This window comes from Aquarana catesbeiana, linkage group LG03 (assembly GCF_042186555.1).
Source record: "Aquarana catesbeiana isolate 2022-GZ linkage group LG03, ASM4218655v1, whole genome shotgun sequence".
Lineage (NCBI taxonomy): Eukaryota > Metazoa > Chordata > Amphibia > Anura > Ranidae > Aquarana > Aquarana catesbeiana.
The window spans coordinates 18,814,740-18,835,602 of NC_133326.1; the positions used below are offsets into that span (position 1 = coordinate 18,814,740).

The following is a 20,863-nucleotide window of genomic DNA, read 5'->3' on the forward strand; positions in this document are numbered from 1 at the left end:
GGGGTATTGTACTAAACAGTGGCTGTGGGTCAGATAAAATCTTGTAGTGGCCCAGATGTGGCCAAAGCTTGGAGACCCCTGCCCTGGTTTGGACAATGGAAGGCATGGCCAAGGCAGGGACTTAAAGCTCCTATCTATGGTGAAGCTCCACTTTAACCACTTCAATACCGGGCATTTTCACCCCACTTCCTGCCCAGGCCAATTTTCAGCTTTCAGCGCTGTCACACTTTGAATGACAATTGCGAAATCATGCAACACTGTACCCAAATGAAATCTTTATCTTTTTTTAGAGCTTTCTTATGGTGGCATTTAATTGCCCCTGGGGTATTTTTTTTTTTTTTTTTGCTAAACAAATTAAATTAATTTTTTTTTTGTTTAAGTTTTAAAATTTTGTAAATAAATAATTTTTCTCCTTCACTGGGCACCGATGAGGCTGTACTGATATTCAGCATTGATGGGTGGCAATGATGGGCACTGATAAGCTGCACTGTTGGGCACTGATAGGCGGCACTGATAAGCTGCACTGTTGGGCACTGATAGGCGGCACTGATAAGCTGCACTGTTGGGCACTGATAGGCGGCACTGATAAGCTGCACTGTTGGGCACTGATAGGCGGCACTGATAAGCTGCACTGTTGGGCACTGATAGGCGGCACTGATAAGCTGCACTGTTGGGCACTGATGAGGCTGAACTGATAAGGTCAAAAAAATAGAAAAAAAGCACACTCCTATGGCCACATCCGTATAAATTGTATGTCATAGAGAAGAAAAAAGGGGGTTCAACAAGGACCCCCTGAGCGGACTTTAGAGGCACAACAAACCTGAGAAAGCATAATCAAAATAACAATATATTCAATTTTATTGTTGTGCCTCTAAAGTCCTTGTTGAACCCCCTTTTTTCTTCTCTATGAACTGATAAGGTGGCACTGATATGCTGAACCAATGATCAGTGGCCTGCTTATCATAACTGAGAAGCCGGTTATCAGCGTTCCTTTCCTCAGACACCGACAACGCTGAAGAAAAGAAATGCCAATAACCGGCATTTGTTTACATGGGATTGGCTGTGATTGGACACAGCTGATCACATGGTAAAGAGCCTGCGTCATCGTCTTTTTACCCTAATTAGTGATGCACTGTGTCCGAGGGACACATCTCACCACTGATCGCGGCACTGAACGCCCCCCCGAGGCGTGCACGAGCAGGACACGTGAATGACGTCATGTAACGTCCAGTCAGGATCTTAAAGCTACCGCCCGGCTGTCGTTCTGCTGTAGGCCAGGCTACAAGGTGTTAAACAGCATTAGGTAAGTGGGAGAAAACCGCAATTATTTTAGTACATAAATTAAAGCTTGCCAGCCACTTCCACGCTAAAAGAGGAACTGCGGTCTGCTCACATAATCTGTAATAAAAACATCTTTTGCCATTCTGAAGCTTCCCTTCAACCACTTTGCATATTATTTTATATACAGTGGAACCTTGGTTAACGAGTAACACGGTTAACAAATGTTTTGAAAGACGAGCAACTTTTTAAAAAAAATCCTGACTGGGTTTGCGAGTGTTACCGCCACAGGCGGTATTGAATGCAATAGAAGTCAACGTGGAACGAATTATCTTCGTTTCCATTGACTTCTATGGGGAAACTCGCTTTGATATGCGAGTGCTTTGGATTACAAGCATTCTCCTGGAACGGATTATGCTCGTAATCCAAGGTTCCACTGTATACTGGGATTCTGTACTTGCCAAATATGCTGCAGAAATCTTCCTCCACTGAGTCTGGCAGCAACCATTTTAACTTTGGGCAGCTGAAGCTGCTGCCTGTTCCCTTTCTGGATTTACACAGACACACAGAGGCACACCTCCAGCTCTGCAGATCTAATTGGCCCTCTTATGACTCACCCCCCTCCCTTCCTGGCAAACTCTCACGAGAGTGAGCGAAAGAGCTGTGCATGATGTCATAAGCCTAGATTAATGACCAGACAAGAAACAAGAAGTGGGCTGTATAAGGGATTTACTGGCAGAAAAAAAAAAATGTTTTACTATCCAAAGTTAAAAACAACAACAAGGGCAGAAGATTTAATAGATGGAAAGTTCAAAAAATGACTGAAGTTCCGCTTTAATTGGGCTAATAACACGACGCCCCCCACAGGTAGAAGAGGGAATCAAGTGCAACAATTTCACCTCCGTCCCACAAGCCTCCCATTATTATCTTTCTGCATTTATAGAGAGTTTATAGATTACAGTATCAGGTTATAAGGGACCTTCTGTTCCTTTTTCATTTTAAACTGACTGGGTAAGGGGAAATTATCTTCCCTGAGTACCAATTAGTTGCAGGCAAGAAAATACTTTCCACATCAGAGTTTATCTTTTTTTTTTTTTATCTGCAGACTTTTCCATGTTTCATTAAGTGCTAAATCAGAACCCCGGAGATTAGATTAGGGGAAGAAAAGGGGATGACAGATGGAGGCAGGAAAGATAATTGTCATCTTCAAAAGTTTCATCAAAGAAAGTGCTTCACAAGTATCTATTTCACACAGGCAAGCACAAAAAATTGGTAATAAGAAAAGAAAAAAAAAAAAAAACGTGAGAGGGATAAAGAACCCACCGACTCACCTGTATGGTGTGGTTGTGCCTCACATAATGAGCAGAAAAAAAAAAAAAAGGAGACAGATAGTGATAGAGCACACTATCCTAAAACCCAAGCAATTTGATTCAATTATTTTATTAATTAAATTTAGAATTTGTCGAATGACAAATTCAAATCGAAATCACCTTAATACTTTAGAAAACATAAAACATACAAAAAACATTTAATAAAAAGACAATCCAGATTGCTGACCCACATGCTGGAAATTCTATGATATAATTAGGTATCTAAAGATGGAGGAATTGCAATATAAAGTGCACATTGTCAAAGATATAGGCTATATAGCAATTTAAATTAACCTGTATATAAGGAACACATGAATCGTAATAAATTGTCAGAGAATATCTCATATATAGCCACAGTTTAGATATGGAGCAAATCCTGTTGGAGCAAAATGTCTTAAAGAGATTTTGAAATTGTCCGGCCCTATCTCTGGCTTGAAGTAAGATTTGGCACAGTATTCGCCATGCTAAATGAAATTTGCCCACAGCAACGATATCTGTGAATATCGCCGTAGGGCTGAGACACTGTTCTCCAGTCGTCACTAAAATTACCTGAGGGCCACAGGACAAGTTTTCACATCCAATGGGGGCTGCATGCAAACTTTCCATTCCCCCCCAGCATTGGTGTCAGCGGGCGCACTAGTAACAGCCAGGATTGGTGTCAGCAGGCACACTAGTAACAGCCAGGATTGGTGTCAGCGAACGCACTAGTAACAGCCAGGATTGGTGTCAGCAGACGCACTAGTAACAGCCAGCATTGGTGTCAGCGGGCGCTCTAGTAACAGCTAGCATTGGTGTCAGCGGACGCACTAGTAACAGCCAGCATTGGTGTCAGCGGACGCACTAGTAACAGCTAGCATTGGTGTCAGCTAACGCACTAGTAACAGCTAGCATTGGTGTCAGCGGGCGCTCTAGTAACAGTTAGCATTGGTGTCAGCGGACGCACTAGTAACAGCCAGCATTGGTGTCAGCGGGCGCACTATTAACAGCTAGCATTGGTGTCAGCGAACGCACTAGTAACAGCCAGCATTGGTGTCAGCGGACGCACTAGTAACAGCCAGCATTGGTGTCAGCGGGCGCACTAGTAACAGCTAGCATTGGTGTCAGCGGACGCACTAGTACCAGCTAGCATTGGTGTCAGCGGACGCACTAGTAACAGCCAGCATTGGTGTCAGCGGACGCACTAGTAACAGCTAGCACTGGTGTCAGCGGGCGCACTAGTAACAGCTAGCATTGGTGTCAGCGAACGCACTAGTAAAATCCAGGATTGGTGTCAGCGGACGCACTAGTAACAGCCAGCATTGGTGTCAGCGGATGCACTAGTAACAGCCAGCATTGGTGTCAGCGGACGCACTAGTAACAGCCAGCATTGGTGTCAGCGGGCGCACTAGTAACAGCCAGCACTGGTGTCAGCAGACGCACTAGTAACAGCCAGCATTGGTGTCAGCGGATGCACTAGTAACAGCCAGCATTGGTGTCAGCGGACGCACTAGTAACAGCCAGGATTGGTGTCAGCGGACGCACTAGTAACAGCCAGCATTGGTGTCAGCGAATGCACTAGTAACAGCTAGCATTGGTGTCAGCGGGCGCTCTAGTAACAGCCAGCATTGGTGTCAGCAGGCGCTCTAGTAACAGCTAGCATTGGTGTCAGCGGACGCACTAGTAACAGCCAGCATTGGTGTCAGCGGGCGCACTAGTAACAGCCAGCACTGGTGTCAGCAGACGCACTAGTAACAGCCAGCATTGGTGTCAGCGGGCGCTCTAGTAACAGCTAGCATTGGTGTCAGCGAACGCACTAGTAACAGCCAGCATTGGTGTCAGCGGGTGCTCTAGTAACAGCCAGGATTGGTGTCAGCGGACGCACTAGTAACAGCCAGCATTGGTGTCAGCGAATGCACTAGTAACAGCTAGCATTGGTGTCAGCGGGCGCTCTAGTAACAGCCAGCATTGGTGTCAGCGGACGCTCTAGTAACAGCTAGCATTGGTGTCAGCGGGCGCTCTAGTAACAGCCAGCATTGGTGTCAGCGGACGCTCTAGTAACAGCCAGCATTGGTGTCAGCGGGCGCTCTAGTAACAGCCAGCATTGGTGTCAGCGGACGCACTAGTAACAGCCAGCATTGGTGTCAGCGGACGCTCTAGTAACAGCTAGCATTGGTGTCAGCTAACGCACTAGTAACAGCTAGCATTGGTGTCAGCGGGCGCTCTAGTAACAGTTAGCATTGGTGTCAGCGGACGCACTAGTAACAGCCAGCATTGGTGTCAGCGGGCGCACTAGTAACAGCCAGCATTGGTGTCAGCGGGCGCTCTAGTAACAGCCAGCATTGGTGTCAGCGGGCGCTCTAGTAACAGCCAGCATTGGTGTCAGCGGGCGCACTAGTAACAGCCAGCATTGGTGTCAGCGGACGCACTAGTAACAGCCAGCATTGGTGTCAGCGGACGCACTAGTAACAGCCAGCATTGGTGTCAGCGAACGCACTAGTAACAGCTAGCATTGGTGTCAGCGGGCGCTCTAGTAACAGCCAGCATTGGTGTCAGCGGGTGCTCTAGTAACAGCTAGCATTGGTGTCAGCGGGCGCACTAGTAACAGCCAGCATTGGTGTCAGCGAACGCACTAGTAACAGCTAGCATTGGTGTCAGCGGTCGCTCTAGTAACAGCCAGCATTGGTGTCAGCGGACGCTCTAGTAACAGCTAGCATTGGTGTCAGCGGGCGCTCTAGTAACAGCTAGCATTGGTGTCAGCGGGCGCACTAGTAACAGCCAGCATTGGTGTCAGCGGGCGCACTAGTAACAGCCAGCATTGGTGTCAGCGAACGCACTAGTAACAGCTAGCATTGGTGTCAGCGGGCGCACTAGTAACAGCCAGCATTGGTGTCAGCGAACGCACTAGTAAAATCCAGGATTGGTGTCAGCGGACGCACTAGTAACAGCTAGCATTGGTGTCAGCGGACGCACTAGTAACAGCCAGCATTGGTGTCAGCGGACGCACTAGTAACAGCCAGCATTGGTGTCAGCGGACGCACTAGTAACAGCCAGCATTGGTGTCAGCGAACGCACTAGTAAAATCCAGGATTGGTGTCAGCGGACGCACTAGTAACAGCTAGCATTGGTGTCAGCGGACGCACTAGTAACAGCCAGCATTGGTGTCAGCGGACGCACTAGTAACAGCCAGCATTGGTGTCAGCGGACGCACTAGTAACAGCCAGCATTGGTGTCAGCGGACGCACTAGTAACGGCCAGCATTGGTGTCAGCGGACGCACTAGTAACAGCCAGCATTGGTGTCAGCGGGCGCACTAGTAACAGCCAGCATTGGTGTCAGCGGACGCTCTAGTAACAGCTAGCATTGGTGTCAGCGGTCGCTCTAGTAACAGCCAGCATTGGTGTCAGCGGACGCTCTAGTAACAGCTAGCATTGGTGTCAGCGGTCGCTCTAGTAACAGCCAGCATTGGTGTCAGCGGACGCACTAGTAACAGCCAGCATTGGTGTCAGCGGACGCACTAGTAACGGCCAGCATTGGTGTCAGCGGACGCACTAGTAACAGCCAGCATTGGTGTCAGCGGACGCTCTAGTAACAGCTAGCATTGGTGTCAGCGGTCGCTCTAGTAACAGCCAGCATTGGTGTCAGCGAACGCACTAGTAACAGCTAGCATTGGTGTCAGCGGACGCTCTAGTAACAGCTAGCATTGGTGTCAGCGGACGCTCTAGTAACAGCTAGCATTGGTGTCAGCGGTCGCTCTAGTAACAGCCAGCATTGGTGTCAGCGAACGCACTAGTAACAGCCAGCATTGGTGTCAGCGGACGCTCTAGTAACAGCTAGCATTGGTGTCAGCGAACGCACTAGTAACAGCTAGCATTGGTGTCAGCGGTCGCTCTAGTAACAGCCAGCATTGGTGTCAGCGAACGCACTAGTAACAGCCAGCATTGGTGTCAGCGGACGCTCTAGTAACAGCCAGCATTGGTGTCAGCGAACGCACTAGTAACAGCTAGCATTGGTGTCAGCGGTCGCTCTAGTAACAGCCAGCATTGGTGTCAGCGGTCGCTCTAGTAACAGCCAGCATTGGTGTCAGCGGGCGCTCTAGTAACAGCTAGCATTGGTGTCAGCGGACGCACTAGTAACAGCCAGCATTGGTGTCAGCGAACGCACTATTAACAGCCAGCATTGGTGTCAGCGGGTGCACTATTAACAGCCAGCATTGGTGTCAGTGAACACACTAGTAACAGCTAGCATTGGTGTCAGCGGACGCACTAGTAACAGCCAGCATTGGTGTCAGCGGACGCACTAGTAACAGCCAGCATTGGTGTCAGCGGACGCACTAGTAACAGCCAGCATTGGTGTCAGCGGGTGCACTATTAACAGCCAGCATTGGTGTCAGCGGACGCACTAGTAACAGCCAGCATTGGTGTCAGCGGACGCACTAGTAACAGCCAGCATTGGTGTCAGCGGGCGCTCTAGTAACAGCCAGCATTGGTGTCAGCGGGTGCACTATTAACAGCCAGCATTGGTGTCAGCGGGCGCACTAGTAACAGCCAGCATTGGTGTCAGCGGGCGCACTATTAACAGCCAGCATTATCCCTTACACTCCTCAAATAACACCCCCCCACACACTCCACAAATGCCCCCCCCTTCACAAATTGCAACCCCAGTCAGCCCACTAAGGACTTTGCTCAGCCTCTGTGTGATGGCTCACTTACCTCTCCTCCTGGCAGTCAGCTGGTGGCCTGATCTTCTGCCTCTCGAGTCCTCTCCTCCTGTCAGGTCCTGGCTTCATCACAGGCCTAGTGGCAGGGCACCCTGAGAACGCCACAATCTTCCGCCCTGAGGTGGCAGCAGGACCCTCGATCCGGGGCCGGTGTTCTGTCGAAAAATGCCCGCTATCGAATAGTGCCCGGGATGAACTGCGCATGCGCCGTACGTAATAACACAACAGCTGAGTTTACAATCAGCCGTTGTGTCGGTGAGACGCACAATAGCCGACTGAAGACATTTTTCAGTCAGATTTTGCCTCTCCCTGCCGAGGAGTGTTCATGTAGGTGAGGGGCGGAATTTAACATGAAGGGCGTGGATGTTTTCAATGATGGCCAGTGCTGCAAAAATGGGGGCAGAATTTTTAACGATGCCCAAACAAATCTTGCAATTCTGGAGGGCCTATTTAGCTAGCTATATGTTTAAAATTCTGCCCCTATCTTTGCAGCAGTGGCCATCAATGAAAACATGAGCCCCCTTCATCTTAAATTCCGCCCCTCACCTACATGAACATGCCTCGGCACAATCTGACTGAAAAATGTCTTCTGTCGGTTATTGTGCGCAGGCGCCGTCTCGCCGACACAACAGCTGACCGTAAAATCAGCTGCTGTGGTATTACATACGGCGCATGCTCAGTTCATCCCGGGCACTATTCGATAGCGGGCACTTCTCGATAGATCTAGGTGGGCGGGGCGATGGGCGGATCCTCCCTCCGCTCTGCTCTCCTGTGTTGCGCTGGGCTACAGCAGCTCGCGGGGGGAGAGGAGACGGAGAGAGAAAGCTCCCAGCCGCTGCGTACTGCCACATGTCGCACCCGCCTAGGATCAGTCCTGCTTGTGGGCCATTTGTAACCGGTCTGTGGGCCTGTAAATGGCCCGCGGGCCGGTACTTTGAGACCCCGGCCATGCAAGCGCTTTTACCTACAGGTAAGCCTATATTAAGGCTTACCTGTAGGTGCTGGAAATATCTCCTAAACCTCCACGCGCCGATGTCTACGGTGAATGCGCACTTTAGAAAGGGCAGATCGTGCCGTTTCTATTAGGGGTCATGCTGTGACTGGCGGCTCCCACGCGCATGCGCGGGAGTGACGACACGTGACTCCGGCCAGTCACAGAGCCAGAGTTCGCGGCCCCGGAAGGAAGAGAGATGGACACTCACCGCTAGTGGGGACAACGGTGACATCGCAGGCTTTGGTTTCAGGTAAGTGACACATAATGGGCTACCATCAGGGTTTACTTCCTCTTTAAATTTTTTTGTATGTTTTTTAAAGTATTAAGGTCATTCGACACATTCTAAATTAATTAATAAAATAATTGAATCAAACTACTTGGTTTTAGGTGCACCACCTTTTTGGATAGTGTGCTCTATCGATATCTCTCTCCTTTTTTAAGGACAAATAATTCACAGCCTAGGAAAGTCCTACATCGAGATGTGATGTATAAGCCGTGCCGGTCCTGGATGATGAAAGTGTTGACTTAAAGGAAGGCTGCATCTTTGTGTTTTAACCAGGGCCGCCACAAGGGGTGGGCATGAGGGACATCTGCCCTGGGCGTCATGGCTTACTGGGGGTGCCATCCTTCTGTTGCTAGGCTGACAGCGGCAGAGATTTTGACAAGCGAGTGACTGCTGGGTGCAGTGACGGGGCGTCCATTAGGGGCGCCGCCCCCTCTGTCTACGGCCACCACATCCTAATTAATGCTCTATGATCCACGACAGCTACCCCCTAAACCTCCACGGTTTAGGAGATATTTACAATAAAGCCGCGCGCCGATGTCTACGGTGCATGCGCACTTTAGGACGCCAGGCGCATGAATTACAGCAGTGGGGGGATGTTTTTTTGAAGCACCTGATTAGAGCCAGAAGCTCAGAGCTTCAAAATAGGGTGGGCTCGTGGCGCAGAGCATTGCGCCATGAGCCCACCCAGTTGTTACAACAGCGAATTAATATTCGCTGTTGCAACACTGATCCTCCTCCCTGATACCTGTCACTCGATTGGCTGAAAGGACAGGCGATCCTTTTGGACGCCTAGAAGGACAGGAGGAGACCCACGGCGGAAGCCAGGAGGAGAACACACAGGAGCCCCTGCTCAATGCCCGCTGCAGCCTGATGTCGGCTGATGCCCCGATCTCAGCCACTGCCCACTGCTGCCCGATGTGCTCGCTAATCCACGCTAATCCAGTGTGCCCGCTGCTGCCCAGTATGTATGGGGTAAGTATAGATGGACCGGCAGACAGCAAGGGGGGGTTGAGGTGCCACAGGGGTGGTTGTTTGCTGCCCCCCCCAAACAAAAAACCACCATCCACCACTGTTTTTCTTTTTATTAAAAAAGAAAAACTGAAATATCACATGGTCCTAAGTATTCAGACCCTTTGCTGTGACACTCATATATTTAACTGTCCATGAGCTGTCCATTTCTTCTGATCATCCTTGAGATGGTTCTACACCTTCATTTGAGTCCAGCTGTGTTTTACTATACTGATTGGACTTGATTAGGAAAGCCACACACCTGTCTATATAAGACCTTACAGCTCACAGTGCATGTCAGAGCAAATGAGAATCATGAGGTCAAAGGAATTGCCTGAAGAGCTCAGAGACAGAATTGTGGCAAAGCACAGATCTGGCCAAGGTTACAAAAACATTTCTGCTGCACTTAAGGTTCCTAAGAACACAGTGGCCTCCATAATCCTTAAATGGAAGACGTTTGGGACGACCAGAACCCTTCCTAGAGCTGACCGTCCGGCCAAACTGAGCTATCGGGGGAGAAGAGCCTTGGTGAGAGAGGTAAAGAAGAACCCAAAGATCACTGTGGCTGAGCTCCAGAGATGCAGTCAGGAGATGGGAGAAAGTTGTAGAAAGTCAACCATCACTGCAGCCCTCCACCAGTCGGGGCTTTATGGCAGAGAGGCCCGATGGAAGCCTCTCCTCAGTGCAAGACACATGAAAGCCCGCATGGAGTTTGCTAAAAAACAGCCGAAGGACTCCAAGATGGTGAGAAATAAGATTCTCTGGTCTGATGAGACCAAGATAGAACTTTTTGGCCTTAATTCTAAGCGGTATGTGTGCAGAAAACCAGGCACTGCTCATCACCTGTCCAATACAGTCCCAACAGTGAAGCATGGTGGTGGCAGCATCATGATGTGGGGGTGTTTTTCAGCTGCAGGGACAAGCCCCATACACACGATCCGAATATCGGACGAATGATCGTCCGTTTTTGTTTGCCTGCTAATCTCACATCGAATCTGATGAGTTTACTAAAGTCCCGAAAATTCCCGTACGACAGAATAAAAATTCGGAAACGATGTCATGTGTTGCAATGCATTTGTATTGCATTTTCGAACGATAGCTGTACCGATTAAACGAAAATCGTACGATCGGGCATCGTACGGAAAAAATTTCCGTGCATGTCCGATAGAATAATATCGGATGAACTGTCCTGATCGGCTCTCGAAAGCTCTGTACTAACGATCCGATTATCGTACGATCGTTTCGAATGCGGCATTTTTCGTACGATTTTCGGATCGTGTGTACGGGGCAACAGGACGACTGGTTGCAATCGAGGGAAAGATGAATGCGGCCAAGTTCAGGGATATCCTGGACGAAAACCTTCTTCAGAGTGCTCAGGACCTCAGACTGGGCCGAAGGTTTACCTTCCAACAAGACAATGACCCTAAGCACACAGCTAAAATAACGAAGGAGTGGCTTCACAACAACTCCGTGACTGTTCTTGAATGGCCCAGCCAGAGCCCTGACTTAAACCCAATTGAGCATCTCTGGAGAGACCTAAAAATGGCCGTCCACCAACGTCTACCATCCAACCTGACAGAACTGGAGAGGATCTGCAAGGAGGAATGGCAGAGGATCCCCAAATCCAGGTGTGAAAAACTTGTTGCATCTTTCCCAAAAAGACTCATGGCTGTATTAGATCAAAAGGGGCTTCTACTAAATACTGAGCAAAGGGTCTGAATACTTAGGACCATGTGATATTTCAGTTTTTCTTTTTTAATAAATCTGCAAAAATGTCAACAATTCTGTGTTTTTCTGTCAATATGGGGTGCTGTGTGTACATTAATGAGGAAAAAAAATGAACTTAGATGATCTTAGCAAATGGCTGCAATATAACAAAGAGTGAAAAATATAAGGGGGTCTGAATACTTTCCATCCCCACTGTATACTGTATATATATATATATATATATATATATATATATATATATATATATATATATATATATATATATATATATATATATATATATTGGATTGAGTGTGGCTCTGTCTCTGCCTAGGAACGGTCATGTTTTTAATGTTTTTACAGGAGTGACAGGTGTCAGCCAAATGAATCCCGCAGATCCGTCCTGTACGGAGAGCAGATTTATTTCCATCCCCGGCAATGCCAAGTTTCCTTTTACAAGGAAAAAAAAAAAGTCGTTCTTGGCAGAAGTTGCCTGAAATTCCCCGATGAAGAGGAGGCCGATGGTGACAGCGGAGGCCATAGAGGCCGTATACCCACCCATCAGATCCGTCACTTTCCAGACATTACTGAGCCTTCCACACGTTTCCTGTCTGAGGTTTATGGAGATAAATAAATACTCCGATTTAAAGCCAACACCAAGGTCTGTTTGATGTAACAAGATGCTGACCTGCATTTTTTATAAACCACTTAAAAAAAAAATCTCCACCGGTAACCATCAGTTTCCCAACTATATTAGACCCGTCACTTGCTGATGTTGAAGTCATAATTTGGTACATCACAGCAATCTAGTAAATGAATTATTTGAATATTCCTTTATTTCATGGAACGATTGTTCATTAGGCACAATGGACATTCATAGGCATTATAATAAAGCGAAATTAAACCCAAAAGCAAACATTTATTATAGTGCAGCTTACCAATCATTAGGTGTGACGGCTGCATTACTTTTCTTATTTTAGGCTTTCTTTCTTCTATTTGCATCTGGTGATCCAGCCAACAAATCTGTTGTGTTGTTTTCAAAAGCCCAAGCTTTCCAGCAGATGTATTCGTTTACATGGATAATTACATGGATAAGGTAAACCCTTTACCACTAGACATGTGCGGTTCGTTTCATTTCGAATTGAAATTCGGACGTATTTACGTTTTTCAGTAGTACCGAATTTAACCACTTGCCGGGCACTTACACCCCCTTCCTGCCCAGGCCATTTTTCGGCTTTCAGCGATGTCGCACTTTGAATGACAGTTTCACACTGCCATGACTTGAAAGTCGTGTGATTTTGCCGCGATTTCAGGGAATGCCTGTGTAAACTTGAGGTCTATGGACCTCAACCCCCATCAATGTCGAACCAAAGTAGTGCAGGGACTACTTTGGAGTCGGTGCAACTTGAAGCCGCACAGATATGAATGTTTATCATTGGGAATCATGGGGTACGACTTGTCATGTGACTTTGATGTCCAAAGTCGCAGGAAAAGTCGCACAAGTATGAAAGGGACCTTGGTGTCAGTGTGTTTTAGGTAGGATGAACAAAAAGAAGCAAAAAGAAGCAAAAGCACACTATATTTTCTTGGCCCTACTATGGGCACAACCAATAAATACATTCACATATGTGGTATCATTGCGATCGTTAGGAGTAGGAGAATTTTATTTTGGTTGTTTTTTGGGGATAGGTTATGGATATATCAAGAAATATACAGCTAAATTAAAAAAAAAAATTGTATTTACTATTTTAAGCCAGTTGTTCTTTATAATAATGATTTTAAAAAATCAGGAGATACCCGATTTAAAGTTCTAGAAGGGAATCAACCCCATAAGTGTGGCAGAATTTTAACGCCACAAATCCAAACTATAATTAAAAACATAAAGTTTATTACAAAAATAATTTTTTTAAAACAACGGACATTTTCTTTTTTTGTTTTTTTAAAAAAAAAATGCCTGTTGTTTTAAAAAATAAATATTTTGTAATAAACTTTATATTTTTAATTACATTTTAGATTAGTGCCATTAAAATCCTGCCACACTTATGGGGTTGATTCCCTTATAGAACTTTAACCACTTATGCCCCGGACCATTTGGCTGGCCAAAGACCAGAGCACTTTTTGCGATTCGGCACTGCGTCACTTTAACTGACAATTGCGCGGTCGTGTGACGTGGCTCCCAAACAAAATTGACGTCCTTTTTTTCCCCACAAATAGAGCTTTCTTTTGGTGGTGTTTGATCACCTCTGCCTTTTTTATTTTTTGTGCTATAAACAAAAAAATAGCGTCAATTTTGAAAAAAAAACGCATCATTTTTTACTTTTTGCAATAATAAATATCCCACAAAAATATATATAAAATTTTTTTTCCCCCTCAGATTAGGCCGATACGTATTCTTCTACATATTTTTGGTAAAAAAATCACAATAAGCGTTTATTGATTGGTTTGCACAAAAGTTATAGTGTTTACAAAATAGGGGATAGTTTTATGGCATTTTTATTAATTTTTTTTTTTTTTTACTAGTAATGGCAGCAATCAGCAATTTTTATCGCGACTGCGACATTATGGCGGACAGATCGGACACTTTTGGTGTGATTTTGGGACCATTCTCATTTATACAGCGATCAGTGCAATTAAAAATACATTGATTACTGTTTAAATGTAACAGTAATAAGGAGAGCCGGCAAAACTGTAATCCTTGAAGTGACATTTATTGGTACATCAGAGTGATGCTAAAACAATAATCTGACGCGTTTCGGCAATAGCCTTAGTCGTAGCTACGACTAAGGCTATTGCCGAAACGCGTCAGCTATATTGTTTTAGTGTCACTCTGATGTACCAATAAACATCACTTCAAGGATTACAGTTTTGCCGGCTCTCGTTATTACTGTTGCATTGGAGTGTGTTGGGACACATCGAGCCTCGGCACCTGTGAGTGGACCTGGTGTATGGATTAAGTTGTCCCTGCAGAGAGCACTGTTACCTTTCTTCTTTTCCATACTGTTTAAATGTGACTGGCAGTGAAGGGGTTAACCACTAGGTGGCGCTGTATGGGTTAAGTGTGTCCTAGGGAGTGATTTTACCCGGGGGGGGGGGGCTGTGTGTGACACGACACTGATCACCGCTCCCGATTACAAGGAGCTGTGATCAGTGTCCTGTCACTAGGCAGAACGGGGCAATGCTTGTTTACATTAGCATTTCCCCGTTCGTCCTCTCCATGAGACAATTGTGGGTATGCCCATGGACATCGAGTCCGCAGGAACCGCGATCATGCTCATGGAGCTCCCGGCGGGCGCGTGCATGCGCCACTGGCGGAGTGCGCGCACCCGCAACCCTCCTCTTAAAGGGCAATGTACAGGTACATCATTCTGCCCGTACGTGCCCTTCTGCTGCAGTATATCTGCGTGAGGCTGTCGGAAAGCGGTTAAATACTAATTAGGGATGTGGCACTCAAAGGCCAACTAAACAGCTTACCAGGAGATATCAGTTACCATTTACCGCCAAATGAAAGCCCAATTTGTCCTGAAAAAAAAAATCCAGGTATAATCCACCTGGATGCACAAACACATTTGCAAAAATTGGGTCTAGGCATTGGGGGTTTGTTTTAACCTCAGTCATGAAGGGGTTAATAGTCATATTAAAAGTGGAGAGTTTTTATATAATTACGTTTGTTGCCTTTGAAGCCCCAGGCGGATTTTTTTTTGTATAGATGTATAATAATTGGAGGGATGGTGGCAACTTCTGTCCACACCAGAAACTCATTTTTGAATCACCTACACTAGTTGTTATCAAAATACAATTGAGAAAGTATTGACATTGGGAAATGTATCATTCCAGGTTTCTTGAACCCTGAGAAGACATAGTTGCAATTTGTGGCCATTGTTCATCCTCCCAGTTGTCCTTGGGATTCCTTACCTCATGGTCACAAATGAGGAACTGTGTCTTCAGTATCTGAATGTAGCGATCCTTCCATAGACCCAGCATTCCGCTGCTCTTCTTCAGCCAGCCAGCCTTGTAGGTCTTTGCAGGTTCTGGTGGGGAGACACTCTTCCCGTTTACTCCCTAAGAACAAATACATAAGAAGACGTTAACATGAGCGATTGAGAAACCCAGAAATGAGAACTCACTATCACCCCGGGGTTTCCTTATTACTGCGGAATGGCTTAACCCTTTCACTGCCAAAGCCTTTTTAGCATTTTTTTTTTTGCACACGTTTAAAAATTTATTTTAGGTCTGAAGGTTACCTAAACCCCCCCCTACTTATTTATCTTCTGGTAGTTCAAGATTTTTATGTCATGCGATATTAGCGCAATAGTTTATCAAGTGCAAAATTTCAGTAAAAAAATACAGTAACGTTGGATTTAGATCATACAAACGCAATACAGTGACGAGAATACTTATTTAATCCCATGCAGATTTTGTAAGTTTGCCTCCACCACTTTGTGTTGGTCTATCACATAAAATCCCAATAAAAGACATTTTTGGTTGTAACATGACAAAATTAGGAAAATATCAAGGGGTATGAATACTTTTTCAAGGCACTGTATATCCAGGGGATAAATATAAGTAGAGGGTCTTTCACATCCCCCTGAAAAGCCACATGGCCCTGTGGCATAACACGTAGGGGAGGGGCTTGCTGATGTCCCAAGTGAATGCCCTTGATGTGGATCAGAGGCGCAGATAGACCATACCAGTGGTCACATACCCTAAGGTGAGGGCACATCTGGTGAAGGGAACCTCACACTGCATGGTAGAAGTTATTTATACAAGGTGGTGGAACACAAAGAGGATTATTTTCCATTGTTTTCATTATTCTTGATATATACACTTCGTGGGACTACAGTGGCAAAAATAATTATTTGACCCCCTGCATATTTTGTAAGTTTTCCTACTTACAAAGAAATGAGGGGTCTATAATTTTTATCATAGGTGTATTTTAATAATAGAGACAGAATATGAAACAAAAATCCTGAAAAAACACATGATACAAATGTTATAAATTGAGTTGCAGTTCAGTGAGTAAAATAAGTATTTGATCCTCTACCAACCAACAATAATTCTGGCTCCCACAGACTGGCTACTAGGGATGGGCGAACGAATTGGCACGAGTATAAGTTCGGGCCGAACTTTTGTTGTTCGGACGTTCGACGAACATCCGAACATACGGGTTGTTTGACCATTTGTTTGGCCCCCCCGAACCGACCACAATGCATTGCGGCGCTGAACAGTGCATTGCAAGCCCTGATTGGTTGAAGCAGTGAAAGCTTCAGCCAATCAGGGCACAGAGCACTGCCAGAGTCATGATTGGACACTGTCATCATGACTTTATCCAATCATGGCTCATTCCTGCCCCACAGTATAAAAGTATTCTTTCAATGGCAGTATGAAAGATTTCAGTGTGATTTTGGTGTGGAGAGAGATAGAACAGGGCTCTGTTCAGTGCTATTAGTTAGTTAGTGTGCTATACTGTGCTATTTTGCTTCAATTGTCAGTGTAGAATATTAGTTTACTGTCAGTCTGGGGATAGTGTGAGTGTAGTGAGGAGGACCATCATTCAGCTTTGCATAGCGTGCAGCTTGAGTAGGGACAGCTACTGGTGGTCAGTCCTCAGGCAGGGCATCATTTCCTCTGTTTAGTGAGTTTGCCCATGCTATCCAGCCACAGCCTGCAGAGGAGGTGGTGGACTGGCTTACTAAACCTTCCTCAATCTCCTCATTCTCTGTCACGCAAGCAGAGACAAGTGTGCAGTCCCCTGCAGTTGCCAGAGTGGATAAACCTGCCTCCTTGTCCACATCTATTATTGCCATATCCCCAACATCAGCCATTGAGGAGTCAGCTGAGTTATTTGACCACAGCGTCAGCCACTTGCTCCTTGATGATGCCCAGCCATTACTGGATTCATATGCTGGTTCTGAGGTTGAGGATGACAGGAACATGAGCTTAGAGTGAGGGAGGAACACTGGTAGACAAATTGGCATTCATGTTCCCCAAGCCGCAACGTATTGCCAAGTTGTCTCCAGTGGTAATGATGAAGATGGAGGAGAACGAGATGATGATGATGAGGTCACTGATGCAACTTGGGTGTCAGATAGAGCAGAGGAGGAAACTGAAGGTGAGGTGGCACAACTCCCAGGAGGCCGACATCAAGAAAGAGTAGAGGGCAGCCACCCTATTCCATCACATTCTTCAGCTGTAATTTCCCGGCTCACTCCCCACAGCTCAGCTGTCTGGGCTTTTTTGCACATCTGCAGCAGATCACACTATTGCTATCTGCAAACTGTGTTTTTAAGCACATCAAACGTGGCAAAAACACCAGCCATTTGGGTACCACCTGCTTAACAAGGCATTTAACGTCCAACCACTCAGGTTGGCAAGAGCACCTAAAAGACACACAAAAGGGGCACAAATCTGCCCCTCCTCCTCCTTACCCACTTCAGTCTGCACCTGCTATACCAAGTCATTATCTCCACTGACAGGGATGATGGTATAGCACAGGGTGTCACAGGTCCTAGCAGCTCATCTACCAGCAGCACACCACCAGCTGTAGACTGTAGCCGGCACACTTCTCTGCCCCATCTGCTGCAGCGGAAAAAAAATTACAGTCCCTGCCACCCACATGCCCAGCGTCTAAATGCAAGCTTGTCAAAGCGGTTGGCTCTTCAACTTCTATCTTTCAACCTGGTGGATTCTGCCCCTTCCATGAATTTGCACAATGTGCTGTACCACAATGGCAGGTTCCCAGTCGCTACTACTTTGCACGTAAGGCCGTTCCATCTCTCTACCATCATGTGGAAGGCAATGTTGTGGCATCGTTGGGCAAGGCAGTCAGCCATAAAATCCACCTTACTGCTGACACGTGGTTCAGCAAGCATGGGGCAGGGATGATATGATTTGTTCATAGCACACTGGGTAACATGTGCATGAATCCACGAATAAAAGGTGTTATTCGGAGTGCGGCCGTTCAGCTGTTTTCTCTAATTTTCTACACTGGGTAATGCTGCTTGCAACACGAAAGGATGCAGGACAGGGCTCAGTGCTGCAGCTTGTTGTGCCCCGATGTCTCCATACAGCTGGTGGTGATGATGCCAGACCTGTGAGTTCTACCCCCTCCTTCTCCTTCGCCACCTCCATGCCCTCCTCTGCAGACTTGTCCTATGAACATCAGGTACCCCCTAAGCGTTCAAAGGGCTATTCCATGAGTCAGGCTAAAAGGTGCCATGCAGTGCTTCAGCTGGTGTGTCTAGGGGACTGGAACCACAGCGGAGCAGAGATTCTTGCAGCTCTGCAGGGACAGGCCTAGAGGTGGTTCACACAATGCCAGCTGGAGCCAGGAATGATGGTGTGCGATAATGGCTCAAACCTCCTGTCCGCCCTTAGACAGGGAAAGTTGACACGTGCCATGCCTGGCACATGTCCTTAATTTGATGCCGCAGCATTTCCTAAATACATACCCAGTGTTGCAAGATGTGCTAAAGCTGGCCAGAAGAGTCTGTAGCCATTTCAGGCGGTCATACACCGCCAGTGCTCGGTTGGCTGAAATTCAGCGGGAATTCCACCTGCTTGTAACACACCTGATTTGTGACATGCCCACCAGGTGGAACTGGATTTTGGCAATGCTGCAGTGGCTATACATGCAGCAGGGGGCCGTCAACGAGTACCTCTGCAATTACAACACGACAACAGGCTCAGGCCACCTTGGCTTTTTTTTTCCCACGCCAATGGTTGTTCATTAAGGATGCATGCACTGTATTGTCACCATTTGAGGAGGCCACAAGAATGGTTAGCCCTGACAGTGCATGCATCAGTGACACAATCCCTGTTGTGTTCCTGCTGGAGCAGACTCTGTGTGGCATTATGAACAGGGCACTGGAGGCAGAGCAGCAAGAGGAAGAAGAGGACTTCCTTTCCTCTCAAGGCTCACTTTATCCAGAAACCATCATTCCTATGTCACAGAACACACAGGAGGAAATAGGGGAGGTGGATGAGGAGGAGGATTCTGTCTCTTTCATAGGCTTCGAAGAAGAGGAAGACCTGCGTCAATCTGTAAGAGATGACTTTCCAACCCCAGGACCCTTGGGAGTAATATGTGGCTGGGAGGAGGAAATTCCAGATGCTGTCATCCTGAGTGACCCAGAGCAGTCTACTTCTCAAGCCTTGGCAAATTTGAGGCACATGGGCAACCTCATGCTTCAAAGCCTGCGAAAGGATGATTACTGGTTGGAAACCCTCCTTGACCATCGTTAAAAGGGGAAGGTGTCAGAACTCTTCCCATCCCCACAGAGAGTGAAGAAGATAAAATCTCTCGAGGACACGTTAAAGAGGATTTTATTGAACATTTTTCCTGACTCCAGTAGGTTACAGTAGCATGGAAAACGTCGTTTTGAGTCTTCTGTTGGTCAAGAGAGGAGCGTTGGAGAAGGCATCCACCTAAGTGAGGCATTTCGGAATTTTTTTTAGTCCTTGCCGCCCAGGGCTGTCAGCTTCCACATCCCATCGGCAGCATCTGCATCACATGGTGGACGATTACCTCGGGGGCCAAAACAGAGATGGAGAGCTTTCCAGCTGATGATCCACTGACTTACTGGGTCATGAGAATAGACCACTGGCCAGAACTTGCCCAGCATGCTATTGAGTTGTTGGGCTGCCCTGCATCCAGCGTGCATTCAGTGCTGCAGGAGTTTTCGTTACTGATCATAGAATGCATCTGTCCACAGACTCCATGGACCGTTTTATAAAAATGAATCAGTCCTGGACTATCAGCTATGAAGCCCCTGATGCTGATGGAACTGATTATGTCTTTTTGGGATGTGGAATCTCTGCAGGGCTTTGAGGCTGCCTAGTTTTGAGGGTGTTCAATCATTTCATATGGAAGAATGTTTTTGGTATAGGTTTCATGGTCACAATTAACGCCCAAAGACCAATTTTTCAGCACCTGTTTGACAGGTGCATATCATTGCAGTTTTTTTTGCCTTCATGAAGAGCACCTCTATAGGGTTACGGTGGGAGTGGTCCCCCTGGCACCCAAAGACTAATTTTTCTGCACCTGTTTGACAGGTGCATATTTTTGCAATTTTTTACAGCAAGGCCAATTCTTGCTTTCATCAAGATTACCTCTATAGGGTTAGGGTGGGAAGGCGCCACCGACACCCAAAGACCAATTTTTACACATCGGTTACTTCTATCCAAAGTCAAAGTGACATCAGAATGAATCCAAAAAGTCTTTAATCTTGTTCCCAGTGCACTACATTGTGGGATCATCATACACACTGGCTCCCCAGCTGTTGCTGAGCAAAATAGAGGCAGCTTGCAGGGAAAATGTCTTTTTTTTGGCTTTGTAAATGCAATTATTGCTGCAGCAGATTCTAGACTTGGTACAGATCTGCCACTTTACAGGTAGACTAAGGAGACCCCCCAGGCACTATATTTGAAGGATTTTTTTATTTTTATGCTTTCACTTTAAAAATCAAAAAATCACTGCTCATTTAAAAATGACGTTTTTCACAATTTTTTTTTTCTTTTTGATACATG

At 46.4% G+C, this 20,863-nt stretch overlaps 1 protein-coding gene across 1 annotated transcript in view; it reads right to left on the reverse strand.

Moving 5' to 3' along the window:
- The window catches only part of PLEKHO2 (pleckstrin homology domain containing O2), an 87,258-nt gene that overhangs the window by 16,347 nt on the left and 50,048 nt on the right, over positions 1–20,863 (reverse strand). Inside the window, exon 2 of the mRNA XM_073618351.1 lies at positions 15,251–15,397. Coding sequence (XP_073474452.1) covers positions 15,251–15,397 — 147 coding nt within the window. The remainder of the gene's footprint in view (positions 1–15,250; positions 15,398–20,863) is intronic.